This window comes from Stegodyphus dumicola, chromosome 6, assembly GCF_044657685.1.
Source record: "Stegodyphus dumicola isolate Sdum_Otavi_A_Nest chromosome 6, ASM4465768v1".
Classification (NCBI taxonomy): domain Eukaryota; kingdom Metazoa; phylum Arthropoda; class Arachnida; order Araneae; family Eresidae; genus Stegodyphus; species Stegodyphus dumicola.
The window spans coordinates 42091466-42113358 of record NC_140773.1 but is presented as its reverse complement, the minus strand read 5'-3'; the positions used below and the strand labels follow the sequence as shown (position 1 = coordinate 42113358).

Genomic DNA, 21893 nt, shown 5'->3' with positions numbered 1-21893 from the left:
AGAAAAAACGGCACTAAATTTGAACATTCTGCAGGTTCCTTCCCTTATATCTTTTTCAACGTGCGTTGGAGAGCTGCACATCTCACATCATTCGCATAATTCGGTGAGGTGCGTCTACCCTGAAATTTGCGTAATTTTTAGGCCTGTCCTGCTTGGTGCTGCATTTTCCAATGTTGGGTAATGTATTTTCTCTCATATCCTTGTTTTAAACAGTGCAGAATTTCGATTTTTGTACCGTTAGATAGGACGAAAAATAATATTCCAAATCAAGAGTTTTTGGAACTTCTAAAGTAATTTACCAAATTTGTACTTAAAAAAAAAAAAAAAAAAAAAAAAAAAAAAAAAAAAAATTCAGTTTTTTTTTTTATTATTATTATGGCGTTATTCTTGATTGTGACGAATTTATGATTCGAAATATTTGATCCTTCGTTTTTAGCAACGTACAGTTTCAAGTGATGGGCATTTAATTTGCACACACATGTAAATTTCAGCAGGTAAATTAGGTGCTAATTATGTTAACAGATGCGGGCTTGGAAGAGTTTGCCGCGTTTTAAAATATTTTGAATTTTTTGAGAGAGATTATGTTGCAATAAGACATTTTTAATCATCAAAGCGTTCCCTCAAAGCTATCGGCAAATAATGTTTACTTCTTAAATTTTATTTGAAATAAAACAGAGCCTGGTATATAACGCAATTCAAAAAGGAAGAATTTCCATATTAAAAATTAAAGATCCTGAAATAAAAATAGAATTTTTATCTTATACAAACATACACATATACAAAGTGATTAAAAAATAGCAGCCAAAAATGAAAGGCAGATAGAGGGAATGAAATAAAGAGATTTTGTAATGGAATATGTGTGCTTTGAGGGGATACAGGCCGTTGTTGAGCAGTAAGTAAAAGCGTTTAGCTGGCGAAAATCATCGTTACTCTTGCAGATTTGGAGCGGCATGCATCCCTAAAAAAACACGAAATTCGGCGGTAAAGCTCAGAACCAAAGATACTGCCTTGCGGGATACTGGATCTTATAGGTCTTGGAGTTGACTTTTCATTTCCTTGTGCAACGAAGAATGTACAGTTTTGCAAAAAGGAGAAGATCAGAAGTATAAGTTCTTTAGGAAGTCCTAGTTTGATAAGCTTGAAGATGAGCCTCTCATGGCAGAGGCGGTCAAATGCTTTTGCCACGTCCAGCATAAGGAGCGCAACACTTATTGTGAAATGCAGATCCGACGAATTCAACAATTCTCACGAGTTGGCAAGTCATGCTAAGATTTTTTCTGAAGCCTTATTGATCGTTAGGTAAAAGATGAAAAATATGGCTCGATTCTTGTAAGTATAATTCGTTCCAAAATTTTTCCTAGGCTGGATAACAGACTGATAGGTCGATATCCGTCAGGTTTGGGGAGAAGAAAGGTCTTTGCTTGATAACAGAGATCAGGAAAGTAATTTAGTGTGAAACAGGCGTTAAGTATGCTGGCAAATTTACTGATAATATTTCTGGAAAAGTTACGAAGCATTTTGTTGGTATCTTATAATGTCGTGAAAAAAGGAGTGGAACTTAAAAACAAAGGCCATAAATTATTGATGGGTAATTTCTTTTCATCCCCCAAACTTTTTTTAAAATTTATTAAATGAAAATAAAACAAATGCATATTGAACTATTATTCTGTATAGGAAGCATATCCAAAATGATATAAGGGAAAAAATATCTGAATAGAGGAGAAACGAACAGTGCGTTTCACAAATGGGATGACAACTCTACGCTGGAAAAATAAGCTTGACATTTTCATGTTGATTCATATGCATAATCTAGTGGTTATACACTGACTACCAATAAGTATTTGGACACCTATGCAAATGATGATATCTGCGGTCCTAAGGTACGTCACGGACTCCGCAGGTATATATCGTGTAGGAAACAGCATCGGCTTTAGTCGCGTGCAAGATGCCTCGCAGTTCGGAGCTCTCTGATTTCGAGAAAGGTATAATTATCGGGTATCACAAATGTGGCCGATCCTTAAGGGACATGTCTAATGATCTGAAGTACATCGACAGTGGCCTATGTGATTAAGAAGTGCAAGGTGTGCGATGATTGTCGGAATGTGCCCCGAGTCGGCAGACCAACGAAACTGGAAGATAGAGACCGACGAGTGCTGTCCAGAGAAATTCGGAAGAACCACACCCAACCAATGTCCCTCATCCGCGAGGAGTTTCTACAGGCATCCGGGAGTATTGTTTCAGTGAATACCATCCGTAAGGAAGCACATTTGCTTGGTTTTAATGGTCGTGATGCTGCCCATAAGCCTTTGATCACAAAGTCCAACTGCGCTGTTCGGTTAATGTGGTGCAAAGCACATCGAAATTGGACCGTAGATCAGTGGAAATGGGTTCTTTGGAGTGACGAATCAAGGTTCACCCTTTACCGTTCGGCTGGCAGGGTCTGGGTCTGGCGTCTACCTGAAGAACGTCTCCTGCCAGAATGCATTGTGCCAACAGTCAAGTTCGGTGGAGGTGGAATTATGGTCTGGGGGTGTTTCTCCTGGTATGGGCTGGGACCCTTGGTCCCCATTCATGGTAAGCTCAACTCCGATGCCTACTGCACTATTTTGGATGATAATGTGCTTCCTACGTTGTGGCAGTTTTACGGGTTGGACCCCTGTTACTTTCAGGACGACAATGCCAGTTGTCATGTTTCGACGTTAACCAAGGCTTGGTATGGCGCCAATGGAGTTCATCGAATGGACTGTCCTGCCAAGAGTCCAGACCTGAACCCTATCGAAAACCTCTGGGACGAGTTGCATCGCCGAATTTAGGGGTGCAATACCCGTGCAAAATTGGCGAAGGAACTTCTATGTCTTCTCCAAGCCGAGTGGAAGAATATACCACTAGCTGTCATACAAAGACTTGTGAAAACTATGCCGTGGAGGGTCCACGCTGTAATTACCTCTCGTGGAGGCTCTACCAATTATTGATTTTGAATAAAATTATTTTTTCTTTTCTATCACAGGTGTCCAAATACTTATTGGTAGTCAGTGTAGCTGCTGGCAAGTCAAAACTCGAAATTGCAGCTTGTTGCTTTTCCCTCGTGTCTAACGTGATTTATAAGCCGCTTTCTCTCGAAGTCTTCGACGAACTTAAAAGTTAAATTAATTAATTAAAGAAATTCGAGGACTATCTGTGTGGGAAGAGATGCCATCGTAGAAGACTTCCTAAGGAAAGCAGGCACACATTCACGTTTTATATGAGGAAAGCCATGAAACTTTTCATGTTCGCCAGAATTTTAAGCCCGGTTGACCTACCAGTGTTCAGCGATCTTACCACTCTTTCGCTGGTGGGTTCCTCCACAAAAGTATCCATATTTTAGGCAACTAGCAATGAACTTCTGAAAACTAATGAGCAGATTTTGACGAAATTTGCTATGAATATACATTTATAAAAGAGAAAGAGATGTACTATTCAAAAATCATATCATATATGCGCGATTGTCAATAAAGTTCACGATGCAAGGATGTCGAAAATCCACGTTGTGATATCGAACTAAAAGTAAGTGTAATATGGGCTATGTGTCCCTCTCACAGCCAGACAGGTCGCGCAAGGTGACGCCATACTGGACATGAGGCAGTTAAGGAATCCCTGTGTCAGGCGATCCCACTTCTACAGCAAGGCAGTTTTCAACTTCGCTTTAGTTCTTGGAGGGGGAAATGGCGAGATTAAACTGGACTACCAAAAGCGTCGTCGAAGACATGTTTTATAGGATTAAGGTGAGGACATCTAGCTGGCCAGTCTATGTTGACAAATATACTTACTTTACTTTACAAGTAATGGTTGACTAGCTGAGCCCTTTATAGACGACCGTTATCGTTTATTAACAGGAACCCACCACCAACTGCGCTCCTGGAAAGTCAAAAAGAGAACTCTAAGGTCTCTCTGTACCTTGTAATAGTCTGAAAGCATTTGTCAAACACATGCAGGATGTGTGGCTATTCAACATAATGCCTGTTCAAACCATTACACTTCCACAACCATAATGATCTTTTTTCTGATGAAGAGGGGGGTGGTATCTTGTTGCATACTCTCTCCAGATAAAGATACGCTAAGAATCAGTGCCCCAGGATGAATCGCGGCTCACCTGTGAAAAAGCACGCTGCTCCGCTGAAATCTGGCTCAAGGCACGTGTCATCTATACTATGCTATACATGCTCTCTTCCGTGCTGCAGTGAGCAGAACGCAACCAGAGATTTTCCTGGCATACAGCCCTATCTCACGAAGCTTTGAGGCAACTGTAGACCGTAAACCTCGAGTTACATTGACAGCACACATCTCACGTAACAGCTGTAGCGGTCCTGTGTCGCCACCCTGAATGTGCTAAATTATGATTCTTTCATCGTTTTAAATGTTTGTGGACCTTGTCCAGGTCTTCTTGATATAGATCCATTGTGTACTTCTCGGAAGTGCATATAAAATAGGAACGATATAGATCCATTGTAGTGAAACTACTTCCGGAAATTGCAAATGACACTACTTTACATTGCAGGCATCTGCGCTTTTGACTGTCCTATCTCCAATCTACTGATAATCCCCCCCTTATTCCATCATCTATACATTCTTGGCTACTAATTTTACCTGATACGTCATAAAATTTACCCCCACTCTTGCGAGAAACACAGCAAATGTTGTGAAGAAGTACAAGTACACAAATCGCCAAAAACCCTTCGTGCGGCCTAGATACCCTCCGCAGATATGCGTACGCTTTATATTCGACATGTTTCATCATAATTCTTTAGAGCCATAATTAGTATCTTTGGTTCAATACTTTTTGTAAAAATAGACATAATTTGCAAATTTTCTTAATTTTGCACTTCAGTGTAGTTATGCCAAGGCCGTCTTAACGCATGTGTCCGCTGAGGAACACATGCGTAACCTCAAGTGCATACGCCCTATAGCCCCAAGTGCGTACGGGCCCTATGCTTATGTGTTTATATTTATATTTCACTTACGTTTCATTTTTCTGAGCAGTGGCTAGCAACATATCTCTTCAGGTGTCAAACTGATGTTACAAAATTTTAGAATGTTTTTCATTCTGTAAATTTTACTACTTTCATGGGGAGGGCACAAATAACCACTATAATGGTTTGGTTTATTAGATTACGGCAAAGCACTCGAGGGCTATCTGCCTTAAGGGAGGGATGCCTTCATGGAGGACTTTTTATGGGAAACTAGCTCGTATACACTTTACACATGGGGAAAACCACGAAAACGCCCATGCAGCCAGCCCGTTCACGGGATTCGAACCTCAGACCGAACTACCAGTGTTCAGCGGCGTTAGCGCTCGGCCGCTGGTGGGCCTCTATAATGACTCTTCTCATTAGGGAACAGTAATAAAGGAGGGCAGAAAAGTGATTTGGATCGTGCCTTTCTAGAGGGCTTTACAACCTTTTTTCCGCTGTTCTAAATCATGTTTTCCACGAAAAAGCACGAATTAGGGAACTCAACAACATGTTTCAGCTGTTTTTATAGAATGATGTCTGTTTGTGTGTGAAAATTTTTTCATCAACAATAACGCTTGCTGGAACTTCCAAAAATTCCCATTTTCCATATTTAAGCTTTCTACATTCGTACATAAAGAGTTGATTAGATTTTGGGCAAAATTGGACAACTAGAAGTGGTACTTTGCTTGAAGCTCATAAGGCCTGTTTACACTACTTATACTCCAACCAAGAGCAAAACTTGTAAGCAGTCAATGTGCAAATGACATTTTTACAAATTTGAAAATGTGCATATAAAGCATATTTTTATTACCCATTTATTAATTTTTAATTAAATCATTAATTGTAATCCATTTAATTAGATTAGCTTAAAATATCTCTCTATATAAAATTGAATAAATAAAAATCTTATAAATTATATGCATATTTTATTAGAAATTTTCCTTTTATTAAAGCAGAAATATCAAAATTTACTAAAACATTATTGATGCAAATATTTTAAATCACAAATAATCATAGAGAAAATTAGAATCCATAAATCATATATATTTAGGTTTCTGAATTCTGATTTCTACAGAAAAATAAAATTAAAAAAAAATTGAATTTTAGATACAGAAGAATAGTACATATAATGATCATAAAATTATAATTTCTTTACAAATAATGAATATAAATATTTATAGTTAGCATGCTTAGTAAGATTAAGCTCTAAATTATGGAATTTTTTAAATAAAGTTTCTTTTCCCATTATATTTAACTTTTCAATTAGAACTGCTACAAGAGTTTTATGCCTAAATATGGTTAAAATCCGGTCTTATCTTTCTTTTCTTTTAATGGAAAAAAATTCTTTTGCAAGCTGTATTGGAACTTAGTATAAAAAAAGATATAAAGTAAAAAAAAGATATGAATGGGTGCATTAAATACAAAGTAATGCTTTTTGCTTTAATAATAAGCAAAAACCACTACTTTGTATTTAATGCTATCTTTTTTAATTTTACAGATTTCTCCACACTATATCAAATCTGCATCTTCTTACTTTCCAGTTTTGGCATTTAAGACTTATATCAATGGGAACAACTAGATTTTTCTTAATATTAATACACTGGAAGTGATACTTTTAACACTTGGAACAAGCTTTTGTAAAAAGACAAGAGAAACTTCTGAAATTTGGTATTTAAAATAGGTATGTGATTGAGAACAACATATTATATTTATAAGCGTTAAATGTATTTTGGAATTGTGCTAAATGCTATGAGAATAAATTCATTATGAAGCAATTAAATGTATTAGCCTTAGTCCATAATTTCATATTTATTTCACTTTTCCAATAAAAATGCTTTGCTTCCACCAAATGTTACTGTTATGTGTTATTTTTAAGGATACAATTTAGCAACTATACAAAGAAATGGACTGACATAGTTGACACTATATTGAGAATTCTAAAGATTTAAAAAAATATATGATTAAGTCATTGATTTGTGAATCCGAAACCATATATGACCACAGGATGACTTCATGTATCATTATTTTTTTTTATATTTGATGGGAGGAATGAATACTAAAAAATGACTAGTGTTTATAATTAAGACTGAGCCATAAAGTTAACAAATTAATTAGATTTCATTTATAAATGATCAACTAGATACTGATAATACTGATAGTTCACTTAAAGCTCGTTACTATTCTGTCAATTCCACGTCTCAAAATGGTTAGAGATGTGCTGGCCACATTTCTTAAATCTGAGGAATATTTAGTTGCAATATTTGAAAATAACAGAAATCTGGAATAAAAACAAGTGAAACATATCATCCATCTTCTGTGAAATATACCATCTGCTTTTTTAACAATTAACAAGAATTCAAATGTAACTTTACCAGATGTTCTTTAAATTCTATATGGGGAACATATTTTTATATGTCCTAAAAGCAATTATTTTCTGAAAGCTTTACAAATATATTGCACAGTCAATCACAAAAACAATTGCCATTGTGACTTAATTTCTTCTTATACTGGCATGGCATCCATCCATCCATATAAGAGATCATTCAGCTACCATGCAACTAAAAAAAAAATTATTTCAACAAAAAAGTGTTTTAAAGCATAAAAAAATATGTTACATAAAGACAATAAAACTTAAATTTATAATTTCACTTTTAATGTTACACAAAATTTAAATCCTTAATAACAGCACAATCAAGATTAAATATCCTGTTACATTAAAAACTTCATTAATATCTAATTCATCAATCATCTGTATATTTTGTATGTAATCAGCCTTTATGAAACCAGTCATACAAGAAGAAATTCCCAATAAGTTACCGAAAAATAGAAATCTGGTTTCCATATAAAAAGCAGGAAATTATGCTTAATTCTTTTCAGTCATTTCCTAAATTATATTTGAAAATTCCAGAACAAGTTAAAATAGGTTCCCGGATAAAAGACCACTGGACAAATCCCATTGTGATACTTGCCCGCGCAACAAATACCTATGTGGATAGCAGCCAGTGACACACTTATGAATATAATTTACTTAAATAATTATTAAATACAGCAATATTATATATCCATAACACTTAAATGTTAAAATACAGTAAAAGCTGGACTATCAACTAACTGGAAAATTTTTAATTTCAGAAAATTTAAGTGACATATAAAGCAGGGACAGGCCTCCAGAAACCCTGCTGATAACTTCTAAATTGTGAACAGATTTACATTTACACACCTTTCTTACATTTCCTCTTCCCCACTGTTATATCCATCATACTGTTCTAAGAATTCCTCCAGAGAATAGGCCTCACCCAAGGCTAACAGTAACTATAATAATCCTTATTGTTGGCTCTGATTCTTCTCACCAATTGTGGGAAGTTACACAGTTCAGTTCCCATTAGAAGTCCTTTGTTACTACTAGAGGGGAACATAAATTTCTTGTGGTGAGCAAAAAGGACCAAGGTCACTGCATAGAGTGGAATTTGGAAGTGCACTTGAACACAGGTGTTCTATCAGAAATTGTTTTCACTTGTTTTACTAACAGATTTTTCATTAAATTGGTCCTCAAGTTGAATAGGCTATAGGTAACAATTTCTAAACATCTTTTAGTGTGACAGGAAATTAATATTGTATGTATTTTGATTAATTATCCACCTACTGACTGAAAATCTTTGCCAGAACTTGACTGCAAAAATGGAAGATTCTTCAACATATAAAAAACAAAATAATAAAGTTTTGAAAAAGGTGAAAACAAGCAAAATTTAATGAAAGACTTTAGCATCGGATTAATTATAATTTATGACATTAAACTGGGAAAAAATGAATGAACAATGGTGATACAAAGTGCAAAATTATCATACAAAATTTAAGTTTTTGATATGCTATATCCTTAACTTGAATCATGATATTAAATAAAAAATTGGCCACTTTCTTTAAGCTCCCACTGGAATGAATGGTGCAAATTTGGCAACACCTCCTTTAATTTTCATGATGACATTTAATAAGAAGATATTTTAATTTCATATGCCAAAAGCATAGCAAATACATACTAATTTATGTGTGAAGTTTTTTTTAAACGTTACATAATTTAATTGTAGGCTTTTGATTAGAAGCTGATAACAAATAAGAAGACAGTTTTTATAGTATTAGACCTGAAATTTCTTTCTCCATTAACAGGACTTTTTGCCAATTGCATTTTATATATTATTATCTGGAAATTTTATTTATCAAGAATTTGCATATCCCAAGCATTTCATAGTCCATCTCTTACTGTGTAATATTTACGAGAGTCAAAATATGTATTATTATAGTAGTAAATGTGCTAATGAAATAGCAATAAAATCATAAACTTAATTACTGCAGTTAAACCGATTTTTACCATTTCATTGAAATTTTATTATCATTTTCACATATTCCTTTAGTTAAAATAGATTTTTTTTTGTTCCTTAGTTAGGGATAGATAAAAGAGAAATCTTAAAAATTACATCCCTGACGCTTACTGAATATACAAATTTTTAGTAAATGTGCAAATAAAATAGCAATAAAATCATACAAACTTAATTACTGCAGTTAAACCAAATTTTACCATTTCACTGAAATTTAATTATTTTCACAAAATATTTTAGTTCGGGATAGATTTTTTTTGTTGCCTACATAAAAGAGAAAGCTTAAAAATTACATCCCTGATGCTTACTGAATATACAAATTTTATTTCATTTATGTACTGAATTTTTTTATATTTCAATCTTCACTTAAGTTACATACTCAGATTTATTTTGAAAAAATAATTTTACATTTTATTCAAGTTAGCTCAATCTTGAAGGAAATAATTCTTAATATTTCTTCTTTATTACCTATTGCTATTCAAGAATTACTTCAAGAAGCGTTTTTTTGCGATTCTTATTTTAAAGTTATTTGGAAAAATGCTTTCAGTTTACTTACACAGAGCATATTTCTTCATACCCTATGTATACATGAACTGATTTATTAGCTTAAAAACTGATCCAATATACATTCTTCCACTTATGGAATTTTTCAAAATAAGATGAAGACTGACTCCAAGACATTGAGGATTTTGATTAAAAAAATAACTTTTTCTATAGCTCCCAGAGAGAAAAACCTCCAATCAGCAAAATATGCACTGATCTGTTAAAAAAAAATTCTATCTATGTTCGAACTTTGCAAAAGTTAATGTTTAATTGATTAACAGAACAGGGCATTGTAACGGCTTAAGCTATTGTATCGACCACCACAACATTCTGAGTAAAAGAATGGCGGCTTTGAAAGTTCCCATGGACAGAGCATTTCTTAACGAATTCTCAGAAAGAAAGTGACCAGCAACCACAAAACAAACTCAAGTTTTTGTTCCTCTTATAGTTGTCCGAAGGGAGACATTGTTCTGTTCCCTTTCATCAGTTTATAGGTGCGTTGTCTCAGACCACCTGGTTTGAGTCCCCAGGCTGTCTTCATTATATCCGGTTTTTAATCAAGGTTTTCTTGCCAGTCATGAGGCACTTTTAAAATTACGAACAAATGAGGATCCTCAATATTTTTTCAACATGCCCAGGACAACTGGAACAAAATCACGGAATACAGTTTTAGAGAAGGAGTGAGAGTGAGTTACAGTAAGTGAAGAGAGAAACCTTATCTTGGTTTTTCCAGCTTGGCCACGCACAAATTTTATTTCGCTCTGCGTAGAGTGACATTAGTATCTCTGCCAAGAGTTTACAGCGAGGTAGCCGGGCTCGTGTTACCTTACCAGACAGCATCCAATTCAGTCCAGGAACCACTGACTTGGAGAGACGATTAATTCTAAACAGCCTCATCTTGAATTATTTTGAAACAAGAGCTTTTATCTAGAATCAGTGCTAAATGGAAACTTTATTCACAATGTCTGGTTGTTATAGTTCTCCCCCCCTCACCCTACAGTGAGTTTATTTTTGCATATAGCCTAGAAAGAACCTCAATAAATTTATTTACACTACCTGTTGCCTTCTGAATTCGTCACAGCATGGAGGACTTCATAAAGACTGGCTCATATTTACATACACAGTATGAGCAAAGCTATAAAAGCAGTGTGAAACTAGCCTCTTTGTCAGCATTCAAACCTTTGTTAAGTGATAAAAGTTTAGAGCTGTTTTATTCACTTAGCCACAGGTGAAACTGATAGGGTCAACTACCCTCAGGATGTTTGTGACAGCAGTCGTATGCTTTTTTTTTTTAATCAATTAACTGAATATTAAGAAGTTTTTATTGTGAAAATAGTACTTATTACAAACTAAGAGTCATCCTTTTTGAAAGTCGAATTCCTTGAACTAAAATTTTTGGTAAGCTGGCCCTTTCTTGAATTGCTTTATAACTGTTTTCTTACCTTCCTTTCTTGCTAAGTCAAAATCAGACAATATCCTTTTGCATTAGAGGTCATATAATGTCCTTTGTGAAATTTTGAATTACGAAATAGTTTATCTTGTGATCTTTTAAGAGAAGCCGCATGCCTTCTTGTGGCAAATTCAAAAATATATTAAAAGGTAGTTTTATAAATACAATCTACATTTCCTCCATTTGGAACACCATGAAAATTAACTATTTTAAATCTGCATTTTTATCCTAAGCTCTAAAACATTAATGCCCTAATTGCCAAATTTTTTATCTTGATGATAATCCCCAACGCTATGCAAATACGAATACCTTATTGTATTTTATTAAAATTAAAACATTTAAAAGTTGTGTTTTAGCTTCACACTGCTGGCAGTTGCTGTTTCACTCTACAGATAGCTACTGATAAACATATATTCGATTACCTGCTGGGTTTTAATGGTTCATTTAAAACAGAAAATTTGACACTAGTATATGCACTTCTGATATATAGCTATAAATAATAGATTTGATTAACAACTTGTCTTAATTTAAAAATGTCAATGAAATAACATCTGCTAATGAGTAAAGAAAGTATATCTGACAAGTGAAAAATTAAGACTACTCAGTCAGTTTAGGACCACCGTTGACTCTCCCAATATTAGTAATAATAAAAATTAAATTGAGATATTACGAATTTTCTCAGGGGGATTATTGAATACATTTTCTTCTTTGAAAAATAAAAATAGAATTATATTAAAAGGAATGAATTTACTCATTAACATATTTAAAATGGAATTAAAAGCGAAGTGCAATCAACAAACCAAGTAATTATTGTCCTGACCAGAAATTAGTTGACTTTTATAATTAATAGATGTGAAAGAGTTTCGTCTTTTTCTCCAGTAAAAATCAAGATTTAAAAAGCTGTTTAGTAAAATTATTCAAATTGCTCATAAAAAAACAGAAACTGGTCATTCTATCAAACTTGAAATGCAATCTTCAAATCGGAATATATAATTCTTATAAGAGCAAGTCTTACCTGAAAAAATTGCTTTATGACACTTCTGCCTTTGATTATTTAAAACAATGCAAACTTTGTAAAAACAAGTGTACAAAAACATATTCTCATAAGACAAAAATGAAAATTTAACATTAAGAATGTATGAAAAAGAAATTTTACATGTACATTAAATATATTTATGTAAATAAAATTTAAAAAGTAAATTCTTCTAGCTACTGCCTATGAGTTAAAGTGATACTTTGGTTCCTTTGCTAAGTAGCATAAACACAAAGTAAAGATTCAATTCTAATTCAAAAAGTAAAAACATAAAATATATGAAATAATAGTTAAGAAAATTAGAAAGCTTAACTTGATTTAAACTTAAAAGTTAATATGTAGAATAAAGTTTAAGCTATCTCAAAACACATTAGAAAAAATACTACCCCCCCCCAAAAAAAAACTACAGCTAAGCAGCGTCGCCTTGCATTTTCCCATTTACCGCTGCTTAGTAGTAGTTTTTCTTTTTCAACATTTTTTGTAGTATTTTTTCTAATATGTTTTGAGATAGCTTAAACTTTATTCTACATACATATAAACTTTTAACTTTGAATCAAGTTAAGCTTTCACCATTTTCTAATTTTCTTAATTAGTATTTCATATATTTGAGTTTTTACTTTTTGAATTACAATTGGATCTTTACTTTGTGTTTATACTACTTTGCAAAGGAACCGAAGTATCACTTTAGATCATAGGCAATAGCTAGAAGAATTTACTTTTGTCACATAGGCAATAACCACAGTGGGTTTATTTTTGGTGCTTTTATCCTCCTGTCACTGTTAAAAGGTTATAGTACTAGAAAAGCATAAAAACAGTATTTTAACACATAACACATTGTGAAAATCTAACGTAAGAATTAACTATAAAGAATACTTAAAATTTTTTTTTCAAATCCATTGAGACAATATAAAAATACACAGGTTTCCATGCCACCCAAGAGGTACTGTGCAAGCTCGTTACCATGCTGGTTCCCCTAAACTAACATTTTTACACAGCTGCTCTTTTGGTAACGTCAATTCTGAACATTCAAAGAAAATTATATCAGCTAGTTGAAAGAAAAATGATAATTTAAGGCCTATATAAAAACTATGTTACAAGGCTTTAAACAGCCAATTTTGAAGCTAAGTACCATCAAGTGTTACTAAAAATAAGACAAGACCAATTTAATACGGGAAATACATTTCGGAATTAAATTTTACAAACACTCAATTCAAGGTTTAAAGCAAGAAAAAAGAAAATTCATACTAAATGCAGTCTTTGAATTTACAAGTTACGACAGTAAAATATATAAAAAAGCTTAGGGCACAGGAAACACAAGATAAAATACTACCTACGTAAGTTTAATCAGAAAACAAAAATTAAATAATATTTAAAACAAATGAATTATATATTTAACATCTATATTTTCACAATCTCTCCACCTAATTGTGTAAAAATAAACTTCCTAAATTCATATGAATTGAAAGCCTGTTTAACATCTAAATTTCTGCTAATCTGATAGGCATAATAACAAATGAATACTCCACAACTCATGCCATCATTCTGAATAGCGTGATTGGGAAACGAACAATACCAATTATCACATATATCTAAAACATTATTAAGGATACTTTGCCACAAATGAATTAATGAATACACAGAATTTTGAACGGCATTAAAACCAAGTGGATCATAAAACTGAAACTTTCTATCTTTAATCTTTGCAACAAGTAAAACCCAATGATTATTATTGATAAGAGATGGAATAAAAAGAAATCAACAGATGCAAAATCAGCTTTTTTCCATACATTTTGAGTTTTATAACCTGACTGAAAAAATGGTGTATGGTAACATTTGGCAGCTATGGAAGAATGGTAAAAAAAAAAAAGCATCAATAATATTGTCACTAAGCCAGCCAAGCTGAAAATTATTATTTACAGCCTTCAGGGCTAAAATTTCTTCATTTGAAATATAAGTATCAAGAGATTTTATATCGAGAAATGTTAGAAGTGTTTCCCCAGCTCGCAGAACACATTTTGAAGTATCGGATACATTAAGCTCAGAGGTAAAAGAATTACATTTAAGTAAATTGCTACCCTTAACCTTAATTGTGGTATTCTGTGATGATTTATGATCATTCACATTAATATTATTTGATAACCCCAACAAACCTTCCTTGACATTTTTTTTATTATAAGTATCGGGATAATCTAGAATTTTACATTTTATACCTTTCACAGATGTTGTACGAAACAGAGTTTGACGTGATAATTTTAAATTTGGAGCAACCTGAGTAAATGGCATTTTATCAGAAAAATCTTTCAAAATGGTTTGATTTTATTGCACCTTTACAATTAGAAACTATATCTTTTAATTTCTTTGTTATACTAGGTATTAATATCTTTTGGATTGTCGGATGCGGCAACATAACTAATAATTCAGACATTAAAGTCTTACAAGTGTTAATTTTAGGTTCAGTGACACACAACAGTATCTGAAATAGCATTAGATTTTTTAATCAATTCTAGAGGGGAGGAGTTTTCTGCTTTAAGGATATCTGTTGCAATTACAGAAGGACTTGGTTGCCTGCATGTAATTGAGTGTATTTTATGTACGTGTTTACATAGTGTGCTGAAGTCTGGACAATTACAATTATATAAATGATGACACAGATTTAGACAGGAGAGGTTAATACACTTTGAATAACAATGATCTGTTTCTGAACATAGTTCATGCAACCGCTTAACTGTATATTGAATATTTTTATGTGTCTGTGATTTTATAGACCACAAACAAGGACATGTTTCTGTTACATCACTATCAGGTATTTTCATTCCAGATTCATTTCATTTATTATAAGTTGGCTGGTAGATGCTCTCTTTACAGTTAATTTCAACTTTATACTTATAAGCCATGTAAATATCTTCTTCAATTTTTAAAAGCACATTAATTAAATTATCGAGGAATCTGTTAAATTTGCGTTTTAAGTACATAATTTTCAATTTATTGTGAAATGACTCGCAATACATGTTAGTATCTGTGAATGCATGAGGGAAGTTTCTGTATGCCATTGACCACAGACTTGCTCGGCAATAATAATACTCCTTAAAATAATTTACAAATGATGGTACAACAGCTCGAAACTTTTGAAGAAAATTATCCATCATAGAAATAAATAAAGAATTAGTTTCTTCAAGCAATATAACTAAATTAAAATAAATTTCATCCCTAAGTTTTTGACTTGAAACCATTCGAAATAAACTACGTTGCCATGCACGACGTACATGCCATTTACATAGTATATGTTTAATACCTGGACCAAATGGTTTTTCAAATGCAGGATGTGTAGTTTTATCATCATCTGTCATTAAACAATTAATATTAAGTTCAGGTATTACACATTTGATACTGAGAAATAAATTGTACATCATATCCTGATCCAACTGATTTGAAATAAAATGTGCTACGGGGTAACCACTACCAAATTCATCTGGGACAATTAAATTTAGCAAATAAAAATCATACTGATTTGTTTTGTGAGTAGAATCTATACATTAAATCCTGCTATAACCTTTAATCATCATTTCTTTTTGCTCCTTTGTCTGTAATCCTAGTGCAAAAGACAGTGTGTCAAGGCCTTTCGGACCATACAATGTTGGTTTTCCTTGAGGTTTGTAAATAAGAATAGGGTCATACGATTCCTGCCCAAGTTTCTCAACTATGGCAGCAACAGAAAGTGAATCATCACTAAGAGAAGAAATCATTACATGCTTTACATAGTAATTTATAGTCCTACATGTTACAAAATTATCTTTAATACTTAAGCTCTCTCTATTATCACGTGATCCACTTCCATCTCAGATAAATTCTTGAATTTGATCGGTGGAAACACCTAACTGAGCATAAGTTTTGATTTGATCACGACAATTCTGACTAAGCTGTTGAAATTTGGTATTTTCAAACGACAGCTCATGATTGTGACCTGAATAAAAAATAGCCGTCGCAAGATCTTGTTCCTCAGAAACTAAAATTCTGGATGGACATCTGAAGCCTAATGGTAAAGAACATTTAAGATTTTTTCTACTTGAAATTGGCACTGGTTTTTTTTTTTTTTTTTTTTTTTGTGTTACAGTGAAGTGACAACAATAATAATGGTATGCTTTATTAACTTTATGTTTACTCCCAGAACACTTCTTAAAAGAACTGAATGTTTCCTTAGAATGACATTCTAACCACAGCTGAAACTCCACCATTGATGAAAATGTAAGCTCCTTCACATCCATCTCAGAATTGTGAAATTCAGCTAAATGTTTATTATGATCACTAATAAACTGGAAGGATGCCTTGCAATCAGGAAAAACACACGGTTTACGAATATTTAAATTATTTTTAGAACAGCAAAACTTCTTATGATGAAAAAGGTTACTGCGGGTTTTACAGTCTATTTCACAGTTGTCACAAATATATGATTTTGAATCAATTTCAGAAGACACAGATTTACACCTTTCTTATGATTAAAAAATGACTGTCTTGAAGCACGTGACGGCTTAATCCTAGTATCCGGTGCATACGGGATTTGGCTACTTTATGATGAGCAGTAAAAACGAAACATATACGATGAGTAGTAAACGGGTCATTCAAAGAATGTATATAGTTATACATAGTTATATAGTATGTACTATGTAGTGATAGTGTATAATATATACATAGACGTTCTTTGGATCATTTTTGGTGTTGGCGATAATTGTCAAAATCGCGCCAAGGCTGCACCGTATACTAGGATTTTACCCATATGACTTCATGCATACCTCGCACGTTCTTGGATATTTATTTTCTATTTCATCATTCTTTATGGTAGTACATAAATTATCCTTATTTAAAATTTTACAGTTACGTCTTGATAAAGTTTCTTTACAAGAGAAATCTTTCTCACAACATGGACAAATTATAGTCTTTATATTTGGGTTAACAGAGGTAATAACTTTGCAGTTTTCTTCAACATACCCATTTTCATATTTCTGTACATCATTTGCACCCCCAAACTTAATGTTAGAACATTCTGAATATTTTTAAGAATAGAAAACTTGTTAAAATGAAAATATGGATGGTAAGAATTAAAATTTGCACAAGAACCAACAACTGATGGGCAAGTATTGGAATTGGTGACAAGCTGAGTAGATGAAACAGAGCCTCAAAAGCCAGTAGGCTGAGAAGTGACTAATGACATAAAAGAAAATTTAGATACAGATATAGTAGCCTTCTGCAAATTTGAATCAGAGCAAACAAATGAACTCTTAAAAACTGGAAAATTCGACATGGAAGTACAAGAATTGAAACTGATACCAAGATGAGATGATGATGAAATGGAATTCGAAGAGCCTGCAGGTTGAGAATTAAGACACTGAATTTCCAGAAAGTTCAGAAATAGCTGCAGTATCAGGAAGTTGAGATCCAGTAGAATTTAAAACACCTGATGTAGTGTGGACAGTACATTCGAGAGCTGGAAAAGGCACAGCTTTAGTATTAGTCCTTTTTGGCGACATTTTGGAGCAATAAGTGTAAAATTATGATAACCTTGGTAACCCTAAATACTGAGCTCAAAAACATGGCGCCATTTCTCTCCACGTAACTTTATTGAATTTGGTAAGTATCGGAGCTTTGATGGCAGGAGGGATAAATTGCATGTTTTTCTTAAAGTTACGTTTGTGTTAGGAAAGCACAACATTTAAAATATTTTTAAAAAAGCTAAAATTTGACAGTTAAAACTGATGCTTTTAATATTACATCACATGAGTCTTGACATTTTTTCATATGTCAACTCTGCATATTATTATAAACTCCATTCCCCAAGGGAGAAAAAAAAACACATTTTGAGTAGCTTAAGGTAAACTCTTTGTGTTTCCTTTGCTAAGGAGATCAAAATTACCATGGTCTAAAAATACTTTTTTGCCTCATATTAGAACTATAGGCATGTGTAATTGCATGAATTCATAGGTTCAAATCAGGACCAAAATTATTGCTTTTATAACATTTTTATAATTTGACTGACTATAAGAAATATAATGTTGCTTAGATTATGGAATATATTGCTTATAATTTACAGTTCTCAAATTTTGTAAACCTAATAGTAGCTGTGTATGAATAACCTTCACTGAGTATTATTACTTTTATTAATAGTATGTTGACATAACAGTCGACTTTTTATTTTAAATTTTATGCCAATTTTCTACGTTACTTAAACATTTTATCTAACAGAAATCTGAATTTTTTGTAATAAAAACTCTATAATAAAAGTAAGAGTACAATTTATATATAAAAATTTGACTATATGGCAAGCACTTAGGTACTCATTTCTTTAAATGTTATTATTATAAATTATTCATGTCTTTAAATGTTATTATTATAAAGTTTAGATATATTCTTATTAAGATATACTTTTATTCTCTTATAATGTTTAGATGTACAGTTAGTATTTAGTCTAGATCGGATTTTGTTGACAATCCGCCATTTTTTTCCGATCTTGAAAGCCGGTATACATTGGCGACCGATGTTTGTCGCCAAATCAGAAGGACCAATACTAAAGCTGTTCCCTGGAAAATCTAATACATCCAAAACACTGGAACTGCTATCCAAAATCATACTAGAAAATCCATGTTTTAAAACATCTGAGTAAAGTGGCTTAGGAGGTGGATCCAAAAATTTACATTAGTGCCAAGTGAATATTCAAGAAGTGGAAAATCTGATAAACTCGGAATACTGGGATTAGTATTCAAAACAGAGCTAGTAAAACAATCATGCTTTAAAACATCTGAATAAAGCGGTTTAGAAGAAACATGGCACAAAAAGTCTCTAGAATTACAAACCCGAACACTGGAAACTAAAGAACGTTTCACAACATCTGAAAAGAGTGGTTTGGAAACAGAAGCACCAAGATTACTACCCAAATGAGTACTCAGAACGGAAGGAATACTGGTTAATGCTGGGAAACTGCTAAGGGATGTAGAACAAAATGGTGCACTTACCTCTGCAACGGTCAAACTTATCCTGATATCTTTTACAAAAATTTTCCCCAGCTGCTGATTACCTCTCCGATTTAGGTGTAAACCGTTTCTTGATAAACAAGTACTCCAAGAATAGTCAAAAGAGCTGCAAAAGAAAAACCCATCTTTACCTTCGTATGTTGCGAGAAATCTTGAATTTATGTTTAGTATCTTCCTATGATGATACGTGTTACAATCTCGATATAAATCCGGGCATCGTGGGAGAACACCTGAAAACAGAATGACCTTCGGGTTTAATCGTTCAATTCCCTTATATAGATAACCAAATTTACGATGAATTTCATCTAAATCGTCATTTGAATTATTGGTACCAACGTGGGCAAAAACTAAATGAAAATGGTTGTTCATAAAAGCAATCTCACGTGTCAACCCTTCAATCCTAGCTCCTGGAAAGCAAAGAAAATCAACTTCGTAATCAGATAAATTCGCAGACAAATATTCTTGTAAATATTTAATCTTAATCATAGAATCCCCGATTATGAGTATTTTCATCTTTTTGGATTGCTTAGACAAACACATAACTAAAATAAGATAATTAAAACACAAAATATCAGCGCTAATACTACATACCTTGCTTCCCCCACAGCAGCACGTGCAAGCAAAATGGCGAAAACGTCTAATGCTTACTTCGAAAAATTACATTTGGCTTCATTTTTCAATTTTGGCGCAAATTACGGTAACCTCTTAGTGTTGCCATCGGTCATGTGAGACCCGCTAACTTCCGTAAACTCTCAGCGTTTGTCGTCGCATATATCTGCAAACCTCATGTACCCTTATTTTATAAAATTAAACGAAAGACTTTAGAGCATAGTTTGAACTATTGGTTTAAATTCTTAGAAATTGTGTACCAGCGGCAAAGTAATGATCCAAGATCCAAGATAATGTTTCTGCGACTGTCATACTGCCAATAAATATTCAGCACCTCATGACAAATGGGCAGTGGACGTAGCAAAGGATGCGAAATGTGTTTATGTGTTTTAGAGTTTTTCCTCAGTTTGTCAACGTTCTTAATCGGAAGTTAAGAAAGTTCGGAGTTTTTAATTTATTTATTTAATTATTTTATCAACACGGACCATCATTATTGTTCTCAGTAGTTATAGAAGGATACAATCTTCCTTTCAAGAATTTAAAATATTTCTTTATGGATATAATCTGAAATCTCATGCTCAAAGTAGGATGTTTTCCTTCCGTTCTTCTTCATTTGTATTAGATTTTACTGATCAGACACCTCTTGGTCTTAAGTAAAGAGCAGCCCACCAGTGCCCGAGCGGTAAAGTCGCTGAAAACTGGTAGTTCGTTCCGAGGTTCGAATCCTACGAACGGGCTGGCTGCATGGGTGTTTTCGTGGTTTTCCCCATGTGTAAAGAGTAGTTTCTGTTAGAAAGTCCTCCACGAGGGCATCCGTCCCCTTAAGCAGATAGTCCTCCAGGCTTTGCCATAATCACACACACACACACTTAAGAGGAGGGCGTTCTTCTTGACAGAGACCGTAGTTAGTTGACCTTCAGTATTCGGAGCAAATGAGGAAAAGGGAGAATGTTACGCTCCTTGAAATTAGGAATGCGTACGAACACGGAGCGATTTTTTTCACTTACTCATTTATTTTTGTTTTAAAAATTTCGGTACTTAGATTTATAAATTTTATCCCATCACAGGGATAGTTAATAAATAAAAATTAGAGCCATTTCTAAAGCCTAACTTACTCATTCGTGATTTATTGCCAGAAATTTCCTTTTCTACTTTTCTGTTTGATTGTTAAGTCTTACCTGGCCGTGTTTCAGCTGGTTTCTCTTGATCATAAGTGTAATTTCTTTTCTTACTGTGTAACTCCCAGGAATCTTCGTGGCTATAAAACTATGGTGGTGTGTATTTAATTATGGCAAAGCACACGAGGGCTATCTGCCTAAGGGGAGGGATGCCTTCGTGGAGGACTTTCTAAGGGAAACTGGCTCGTATACACGTTACACATGGGAAAACCACGAAAACGCCCATGCAGCCAGCCCGTTCGTGAGATTCGAACCTCGGACCGAACTACCAGTGTTCAGCGACTTTACCGCTCGGCCGCTGGTCGTCGTGGCTATAAAAGTCCCGTTACTTAGGACTATGTGAATATATGTAATATTTGGTAATTTACTCCAAATATTTAATTCTTTTATCTGAAGCTTAAATGCCCGTTCTAACTTATTGCTACTTTGAACACATCAAAATGTGTATACATAGTTTTTTCTGGGGTGATATAGTCTCAAATGGTAACTTTTGTCTGCTGATGTGCTCTAAAAATATATGAAAATCTACTTTTGTCTGATTTTTGTTTTAGTTTTTGTTGCTGTTATGTCTCATATTGGAAGTAAGCGTATTGGCTTGTATTTTGTGTTTGGACTTCTCTCTTATTTTTTATTTGATCATTTTGATTTTACCTTTCCGTCTTAGCTTTAAGTTAGCTTTCTATATCGATTTCGAACTGTTATC

At 33.4% G+C, this 21893-nt stretch overlaps 1 protein-coding gene across 2 annotated transcripts; it reads right to left on the bottom strand.

Annotated features, from left to right (window-relative positions):
- Positions 1–5949: 5949 nt before the first annotated feature.
- Positions 5950–20085, bottom strand: LOC118183946 (uncharacterized). 2 transcript variants are annotated; one of them, XR_015041458.1, is made up of 3 exons: positions 19386–20085; positions 7361–7546; positions 5950–7266 (listed from the first exon to the last, which is right to left on the bottom strand). XR_015041458.1 is itself a non-coding variant. In XM_085817890.1 (2 exons), exons 1-2 carry the CDS (start codon positions 19941–19943, stop codon positions 7532–7534), a joined length of 573 nt encoding a protein of 190 aa, XP_085674016.1. In that variant the 5' UTR covers positions 19944–20085; the 3' UTR covers positions 5953–7531. The 2 variants fall into 2 exon arrangements, 1 of the variants encoding a protein (XP_085674016.1); XM_085817890.1 differs by having other exon boundaries at positions 5953–7546.
- Positions 20086–21893: the final 1808 nt, after the last annotated feature.

What these genes read in the sequence shown, in the direction of transcription:
- LOC118183946 (XM_085817890.1), bottom strand. Translation starts at nt 19,943, where the DNA reads ATGTGTTTGTCTAAGCAATCCAAAAAGATGAAAATACTCATAATCGGG.